This window comes from Nesoenas mayeri (genome assembly GCF_963082525.1).
Source record: "Nesoenas mayeri genome assembly, chromosome: 5".
Taxonomy (NCBI): Eukaryota; Metazoa; Chordata; class Aves; order Columbiformes; family Columbidae; genus Nesoenas; species Nesoenas mayeri.
Window position 1 is genome coordinate 29,996,870 of NC_137548.1, and position 9,516 is coordinate 30,006,385.

Sequence of the window (9,516 nt, forward strand, 5' to 3'; positions counted from 1 at the left end):
AACACAATACTCCAGGTGTGGCCTCACCAATGCAGAGTACAGGGGAAGGATCACTTCCCTTGTCCTGCTGACTACATTTTTTGATACAGGACAGGATACCATTGGCCTTCTTGGGCACCTGGGCACACTGTTGGCTCATGTTGAGCTTCCTGTCAATTAGTACTCCCAGGTCCCTTTCTGTCTGACTGCTCTCCAGCCACTCTGCACCCAGCCTGTAGCGCTGCAGGGGGCTGTTGTGGCAAAAGTGCAGGACCCGGCACTTGGCCTTGTTGAACTTCATCCCATTGGAATCACCCCTTTTTTCCAGTCTATCCAGATCCCTCTGGAGAGCCCTCCTGCCTTCCAGCAGGTCGACACTCCCTCCCAGCTTGGTGTCATAAGCAAATTTGCTGACGATGGTCTCAATCCCCTCATCTAAATCATCAATAAAGATGTTAAACAGGACTGGACCCAACACTGACCTCTGGGGGACACCACTAGTGACTGGCCGCCAGCTGGATGCAGCCCCATTCACCAGCACTCTCTGGGTCCGGCCCTCTAGCCAGTTCTTAACCCAGCGTAGAGTGCACTTGTCCAAGCTGTGGGCTACCAGCTTTTGCAGGAGTATATTATGGGAGACAGTGTCAAAGGCTTTGCTGAAATCTAGATAGACCACATCTACAGCTTTCCCCTCATCCACCAGGTAGGTCACCTGATCATAAAAGGAGATCAGGTTGGTCAGACAGGACCTGCCCCTCCTAAACCCATGCTGGCTGGGTCTGATCTCTTGTCCATCCTGAAGGTGCTCTGTGATTGCATTCAGGATGATCTGCTCGATAAGCCTGCCAGGCACCGAGGTCAGGCTGACAGGCCTGTAGTTGCCAGGGTCAGCTTTGCAGCCCTTTTTGTGGATTACTTTCTAGAATGCCCTTTCCCAGATTCTTCCCTGTGCTACTCCAGCCCCTGATCCTAATCACCTCCCCTTGCATACCCCCAAGTTTTCATGTCTTGAATAAGAAAAGCAGGTACTGACTGGTCACTCTCCAGAAGATACAAGAAACTCTTATCAGTTAAAGTAATCTTTCTTGCTTTGCATTTCTTACGGTAACTTTCCAACTGACCATTCAAACAGAAACAAAATACTTAACTCCTTAAGAACTGCAGAAGGGATGATGACAAAACAGTGGTGCCTCCACAGAGCAGCTACCCACACTATTTATCTACATGTGCAGATAATATCAAATTTTTCCACATATAAAAAGCTGTACTATCCATATAAGGTTATGCTGCAGTTTTGCTTTATTAAATTTGTTATTTAAAAATACATAATTATTTTTCAATATTACAATAGCTGTGTAGTAAAAATGCTGAAATTAATATCTAAGAACTGCTTCCTTCATGACTTTAAACTACACATTTAACAGATTATCCTGAATTCTGAGCAGATCAAAGCAAAATAAAATCTTTGCTTGATATTAGCTACAACTTCAAAAGTAAATTTAAAGTTTAGACATTCTGGTATAATTTTTATACAAATTTTACTTACCACGATATGAAACAAGTTCTTTGTTTTGGTTACACAATATAAACATGTCATCTTCTAAAGTAATAAAATTAAGATATTGATCAAACACCTAGAAATCAAGGAATAACAGAACAGTCCAGAGTGAAACATAAAAAAAAAAAATCTGTTTGTGATTTATTGCTACTTCTTTTTGAACCTTTTACAGAACTACCTATTAAACGAAAGAAATGCAAATATAATGTATGCATTAAAAAAACCCTGTGTGACGACTGAGTGATAACACAAAGTATTATATATGCACTGGATGCACTTAATGAGCTAATGAGATTGGCAATACTCTGAAACCACTATATTTCCCCTCTAATCATTTAGCACAAGGGTCTTGCAGCACCTTTAACTAAGCTGAAGTGTAGTACTAAGCTGCATTACTGAGATGACTGAGATTCCCTTTTTTTTTTTCCCCAGTAAATCTATGCCTGACTGTGAATCTAGCTAAACATTTATTTGTTCATGATTCAGTCAGAAAAGCTGTGTATGGCACTGAAGTGGCCATGTAAGAACGCAATAACACCTGTAATGGTAGTATCTTTAACATTAGAGACTGTGAGATTTTCTTACCTTGGCCACCTGAGTTACTGCATTAGCACCTATGGCAGCATTTGCAATATCTTCCAGTTTACTTCTCGAAATGGCAGAAATAAAGTTTAAATAATAAGATTCATAAAGCTGGTTTCGAAGATCCTAAAAAGGAGGAAAACCACAATATTCTTTTTTTCTGAAGAAGTACTAATATATTTCTAACTAATTAAAAAACATTCTTACTTTTATTATGTGGTGTTCCCATTATCCACAGTCAAACTAAATTTTTGGAAGTGCTTAGCTGTCTGTTCATACAGCCCTGTACACAGTGGTTTGACTACATAAATCGATTTAACTAACCTAACACAGAACTGCAAAAAAAAGAAAAGGAAATTTAAGCTACCAGATACTGACTATTACTCCCCACTTTACCACTGACCAAAAGTACCTTTTGCTCTTCTGCTGTCCTTTGGCAAGGATGTCAACCTTCCATCAATTCCTCCCAGAGAATGTGAAAAACTGTGGTTAGCCCAGTCCAACCCCCCTGCCCAAAGCAGAGTCAAACAGAGCAGGCAACTCCAGCCGAGTGCTGAACATCCACAAGGATGGAGACCCCACAAACTCTCCAGGCAATCTCTTCCAGCATTTGATCACCCTCATTAAACCAGCTTTTTCTTACGTTTAAATGGAACTGCCTATATTTTGATTTATGCCCACTTTATGCCTCTTGTCTTTTCACTCCCAAAAGTCTCTCTCCAAAACAAAGACCACTTTTCTACTTTCTTCAAAACTGGAACATTTGCATGTAAAAATTTTGGGTAATATTTTTATGACAAATACTTGCTAATATATCAAAAACGCAAGCACAGGCAGGCACAAGAACTAGATGCAGAACGGTCACACTCTGGTGAGTGCAGGAGTGCTTCACACACTTTACCTCTGCTGCATCCACTCATTTGAAACACTGAGCACTCAAGTTACCTGGCACATTCTGTCAATATTTTCTTCTGTTGGCATTACAAAGTAAACAGCTGGAACATCTGGAATAGCATCCCGATCTGAATGCAAAAGCCTGAAAGGAAGAAAAAAAATACATCTCGAACGTGTTGCTCCTCTGATTTGTGTAAAATTAGAAGAGTTAAAGAAATTATTTACTCATACAGACACATGTAATCTCCTGCAACTTCTTCCTATATTTAGCTAGATTTTAGCAAGAACAAGACATGGAAAATAGCAAAATCGTATTTGTAAAATTTCTAGCTGAATATATTAATAGAGCTCTCCAAAGTTTATCCAAAGCTTGTGAAAAGGCTTTACAAATCTTCAAAAGGAGATTAATCCATTCAGAGAAAAGTAAAACACTGCATCCGCAAAGTTCATATACCAATTATTAATTGTTGACAGGATAACAAAAAAACGCAAATCTCACACTATTAAACTTGCCTTTCCTGCTCATTAAAACAAAGACGGGCAAGGTGCTTACATGTTTCTCTCACATTTCTGCTGATACATCAAAATGATAAACTGTGTTTCCATTTCTAGACTTCACTTAGTAAAAGTTAAAAAACTTTTCAAAAAAATAAATGTATCTTCAAAGATCATCCATGACTCTTACCACAGCTAAGGAATGACAATGAGCTAAATAAATATAATCTGGAGAAAGAGAAATGGGAAATCTCTTAAAATAGTACTTAAAGATTCCATATCTTTAACAAGAGACCATTACAATCTATGTGCATAAAGACGAGCAGAGTGTATGTACAGTCCCATGAAACAGTTTGTGCCAAAGTAATTTTAAGACAGATGAATACAGAAGGAATTGTACAGACAGATTCCTCAAAAGTCTTATTGGGTAATTCTTACTTTGGAGCAGGGAGCTCTTCTACTTCATAAGAAATCTTACTGAACAGTATTTGAAATGACCTTTCTACTTCCTGATTCTGAATAATACCACCTGTCTTTAGAAACAAACTAGGGTATAATCTTTATTTTAGCAGTTATTCACCAAATGATTTTCAATGCTTTGTTTGTGATTTTGGGTGAATATAAAATAATGTTATTTTTAGAAAAAAAAAAAAACAACTGTTTTTTTTTTTTACTTACAGATGCAAAGTGATCCCCATATCTCTCAGCTCTTTCACTGACAGCAAAGGTGAGATTATATCTTGGCCAAATCTGTCATAAATGAGAACCTGAAATAGATACACACCTTTTTACAAAGTGGATATATTAGAATACAGGATACAGGAATTCAAGTTTCAGAACTACTGTCCTAACCTGAAAAGTGCTAAACATTTACCAATTTATAATACATCATCAGTCATGGATTTCCATTTCTCAATGATAAAGGGAAACAAATTCATCACTTCCATCTCCTGAAAAGTGTCAGTCAAACAGGAATGTGCTGTCAGAAATTTGTTATTTTGAGTGCAGAATTTCTCTACTGCATTTGGGAGGAAACAAAAGGAGAAGCAGAGAAGAAAAAAAGTAACTAGCAAAAAAAGAGACCACAGAATGGATGAAGAGACATAATATATGCTTTGTAGTAATAGTAAAATTCTCACAAATTACTTACTCTTTAAATCTAATAAAAGTAGCTTGAGCTCAGTTGTCCTAAATTTAAGGCTACCAATAGTTGTTCCTGACTGTTAGTTTATCTGTAAGGTATCCCATAGGTTTCTGCCAACAGGTATCAATGAGACCTGAGTATATTTCAAACATATTCTCCTCAGTTGCTCATTGAAATATTGTCTAAAGAAGCAGTCACTGGGTCTTGAAACAGCTAATATCTCAAATATGTATTTTTCTCAGCAATTCTGATATTTAATTCTGCACATTCATAACACACAGGAAAAATATTTTGTACAAGTTAAGAACATAGAAAAGATACCGGAGTTAGTTAAAATTTCAAAATCTGAATTTTTTTGAACACTATAAGATTCTCCTATTCCCATTCAAACAGTTCTTACCTTCCATACTGGTTCTCCTGTGCTGTTTTTAACAGGAGGAACATTGAAGTTCAGCATACGTTTCAAAGCCACTGGAAAATAAAACAGAATAATGCTTTACTCTCTTTACATTTCGACAATAGAGATCAAACACATTACCAAGGCTTTATCATGTTTCATTTAAGAGGAAACCATCATAAAATATAAATGCAACAAATCACATTTTCATTATTTTTATGTAGCTTTGACTGACAAGTGGCACATATCAGCTAGAATTTATGGGTTCCCAAAGACACACTAAATGGAGAAAAAGCAAGTCCCAAAACAGAAAGAAAGAATCTCTCTCCTTACCTATACAGGCTGCATTCTGTCACAGTTTGCCTTAGGAATAATGCCAGTATCTTCCTGAAGATGCATTCTGTATGGTAGGTACTAGTTTGCATTATTCCCCCGATATGCTTTTCCCACCCCACGAGAACAACAGTATGCACACAAGCAAAAAATACCTTTTCACCTAACTAAAACTGACACATATTTTGAAACATTTTGAGTACTTACAGGAAGAAATTGCTGCTTTAAGGGGTACAAAAATACTACTTTGAGGCAAAAAAACCTCTTTGAAACAAGAATGAGCTTTCATTTAACTTCCCATTCAAAACAAAAAACAAAGCAGATTCCTTCACCTACCTCTAACTTATAAATCTATTAAGTAAGCAGTCTTTCCTCATTTATTCGACTCAACAATATAGACTATGCACTGTTCTCCCATCTTTGACTACAAGCAAAAGACTTTGTATCAACATAAGTTAGTGGCTATTCTGTTCAAACTCAAAACCAAAATCATCACAAAACTTTGCAAAGAGGAAAAAATTTCAGAAATTAGGGCAACATACACCACTTTGCTCATAAATGGAGAAGAGTAGAAACGGTTAACTTCTTACTCTTTATCTGAAGGAGACTTGTGAGCATCCTCAGGGCATATCCCCTGGGGTTTACAGTATCACAGGACAGCTGAGGCTGGAAAGGACCTCAGGAGATCTCCAGTCCAACCTCCTGCTCAAGCAGGGTCAGCTGTGAGGCCAGGCCAGGCTACTCAGGGATTTACCCAATCAAGTTTTGAAAAATCTTCGGGGACGGAGATGCCACAAACCACCTTGTGCAACCTGTGGCACCAGCTGTCCTCATGGTGAAAAAGTTCTTCCTTATATCAGGTTTGAGTATCTCACTTCAACTTCTGCCTGTTGTTCCTCAACCTACTGCCATATACCACCCCAAGGAGCCTGGTTCCATCTTCTCCATGCCCTCCCCATAGGTATTGGGGAGCTGCTGTTAGGTTGCCCCCTTCCAAGCCAACTTTTCTCCAGGCCGAACAAGCCCCAGTTCTGCAGCCTCAGCTCACAAGGCAAATGCTCCAGCCCCTGACCACCTAGGCAGTCCTTTGCTGAACACTCTTCACCTGATAAATGCCTTGCCTGTACTGGTAGCTGCAAACTGGACACAGTACCTAGATGTGGTCTCCTGGGGCTGAGTAGCAGGGGGACAATCACTGGCCTCAATGTGGCTGCCCTCCTGTGGATATGGCTGCGGATGCTGGTATGCCGGGGAACACCGCAGGCTGGTGCTTAGCTCACTGTCCACCAAGAATAATCCCCATGGGCCTTTTGGGCAGAGCTGCTCTCCAGCCTGCCAGCGTCCTGCACTGTCAGCTGTATGTTGCAAAGGGTTCTTCCATTCCAGGTGCAGGAATTTACATTTGTCATTGTTGAATTTCATAAGGCACCTGTTGGCCCATTCCTCTTGCCCACTGAGGTCTCTCGGAGCTGCAGCTCTGCCCTTGATTGTATTAACTGATTCACCTAGTTTGCTGTCACCAGTACAAGTAATGAGAGTGCACTTTGACAGCCCCTCCTGGTCACTGATAAGAGATTTTTAAACCAGACGGGTCACAGGACAGACCCATGTGGCACCCTAGGTGTCAGCAGCCTCCAGGTATACTATATCTGATTAATCACAACCCCCTGAACCTGAACCACTCAACCCTCAAGCTTTTTTTTTTTTCCCCCACTTATCCAGTTGTCCATCCCTCCAGCTCATAACATCCTAACTTGGATACAAGAAGACAATGTCAAGAGCCTTGCTGGAGTCAAGGTGAATGACATAAGTCTGCTCTCCTGTCACCCACAAATCCAGTCATTTTATCACTGAAGGCAGTCAGGGTGTTCAGTCTTTGCCAAGTGGGTTCACTCCGTGATTGACTCCAGAGTGACACAAAAGCCTGGGAGAATTTGTTGGTAAAGTCTGAGGCAAAGAAGGCATTGGATATCTCAGACTTACCTGTGTCCATCACCACTAAATGACTGGCTCCATTTACCAATGATATAACATTTTTCCTTATTCATATTTTTGTATAAAGCTGCAAGAGTTTGTATTTTGGTGCTAATGGATCTGAAGCACCTGCTTTGTAGAGCTGACCATTTACATTTAAACTTGGCATAAGCTCGCTACAGAAGACAGCAATAAGACTAGTGACATGCCGTGACAATCACAACAAACACTCAGCAAGTCCCTAGGTTTCTTTCTTTTTTTGTATCTATATTGCCACTTCATTTATATTTAGGCTGAACACTATCTGGGATCAAGGATCAAGTTTTTGTTGTGCTTGCACAATTATATGTTTTGCCTGGTTATGAACCAGGACAAAGGTCACAACAGATGTTGCACAGATGTGGTAATACAAACACTAAATGACAATAAATAATTTCATTTTTCTGAGTGTCTTTTAGTTGTTCAATCTACTTCCTTGCAAATGACATTGCCAATGGAAGATGAAATGTGTTCAGGGGTAAAGGCTGACTGAAATAATCAAGTAACAAGGTGAAGCAGAGTAGAAAAAAATAAAGCTGTATGGAATAAGGGCTCAATGACAGTGGGCTTTGTCAGAAAAGTAGCAAAGAGAGGTAAAGGCCTGCAAAGGAACATCAAATAGCACTGTTAATGCCAGATGGCCACAGGAATGAAACTACAGAAGTAGGCTGCTGGTACAAAAAGATGAAGAATACTAGTAAATATTTAAAGTCCACACAGAGACTCAGATTGAAATTTTCAGGCAGATGATTTTAGACATTTCATGTTAAATAAATGAAACCAGAATCCTCTATACCACCAGGAAGATACTGCAGTTGTCAAGGAAAAGGTGACAAGATTACAGCTCAAACTACTGACAAAAACTTTGGCAAGCAAGAAAAGTAGAGGGCTGTGGAGCTGATGTGAGCTTTAGGGTGGCACAAGGCTTCACAAACCAGTGTCAAGACAGAGAAGAAAGCGTCAGTCACGAAGCTGTAGTACAGCATAAGGAAAGGCTGAATAACTAACCCTTTAACCACAGCAAACCTCCTGCATAATTAGTTGTAGTTGTTAATCTCGCATTCTCAGTTACCTGAGGGTCAGTACACACTCCCAAGCCCCTGCATTGCCCTAACAGAAGCATCACCACAGAAGCTTTATTTTTGCACCACTAAACGCTGTTTCTTTCCCGTTGATCCTTGCTACAGGCAGAAAGGAAACTGAAACGGAGGGAGCGCACAACCCGCTCCCACGGCCACGGGAGAAGGCAGCACCGCTCACGTCCCTTCCCGGGGGCGACTTCCACACCACGGCGGCACCTGCGGCAATGCCCCCGCGGCCTGTGCCCGGCGCTGCCCGGCGGGGCACACGCACGGCCCTGTGCCCGCAGCGGGGCCGGGCCTCTCGGCAGAAGCTTCGGCCAGAGACCCCGGAGCCCCGCTCCCCCGGGCCCGCCGCTGCGGAGGCAGCTGAGCGGCGCCCCAGCTCTCCGCTCCAGCGGCCGCGGGCTCCGAGCGAGGAGCAGGCCGCCGTCCCGTTGCCGGGAGACCCAAGCCGGGTGAGAAGGCGCGAATCCCGCAGCGGCGGCGAGGCGCCGGAGACGCCCACGTCCCGTCCCGGAGCTCCGCCGGGGAAAAGGGCGAGGCAGGAGAAAGCCTCCGACAGCACCGTGAAGCTGAGCGTGCTCCCTCCCCACCCCGAGCCCCGGGAACGGCAGCTGCCGCGCCGCGCTACGGGGACCGCGGGAAGCCGCTCACCTGTTTGCTTCTCCCGGATACCGGCCGCCATCTTCCTGCGCCGCCAGCCCGGCCTTGGCGCGGCGCCCCGCCCACCGCCGCGTACGCAGCCGCCGGACGACGTGGCGGCCCGGAGGGCGGCGAGAGGCGGGCCGCGCAGGCCGGCGGCGACTGCTCGGCCCTGCCCCGGCAGCACAGGTGCGCGGTCCTCCCCACCCCGAGGCGCTTCCCCGGCGGCAGCTGCGGCACAGCGCCGCGCTCTCCCCGCCCCGGGGGCCGTGCTGCCTCACGGCAGCCAGCAGCTCTAGAACCAGCCCTCGTTCTTGAGGGAGTTGTAATTAAGAAACTGCACCTTTTCAGTTAAAATTTGGGCCTGTGCTTTTCCCCAGCTGAGAAAAACAGGTTG

General features: G+C 43.0%; 1 protein-coding gene across 3 annotated transcripts in view; it reads right to left on the reverse strand.

The window, feature by feature from the left end:
• SCFD1 (sec1 family domain containing 1) overlaps positions 1-9,193 on the reverse strand; it is a 51,859-nt gene extending 42,666 nt beyond the window's left edge. For 2 of the 3 annotated variants that reach the window (XR_013922207.1, XM_080345727.1), the window contains exons 1-6: positions 9,132-9,193; positions 5,053-5,123; positions 4,187-4,275; positions 3,065-3,155; positions 2,123-2,245; positions 1,526-1,613 (exon numbers count right to left, since the gene is read on the reverse strand). Coding sequence is in view for 2 of the 3 variants with exons in the window: in XM_080345727.1 (XP_080201853.1) it covers positions 1,526-1,613; positions 2,123-2,245; positions 3,065-3,155; positions 4,187-4,275; positions 5,053-5,123; positions 9,132-9,162 (493 nt within the window). In the remaining variant the exon portion in view is untranslated. Of the gene's footprint in view, positions 1-1,525; positions 1,614-2,122; positions 2,246-3,064; positions 3,156-4,186; positions 4,293-5,052; positions 5,124-9,131 lie in introns of those variants that run through there. The other variant, XM_080345728.1, reaches the window with a different exon arrangement.
• Between the last annotated feature and the right edge of the window lie 323 nt (positions 9,194-9,516).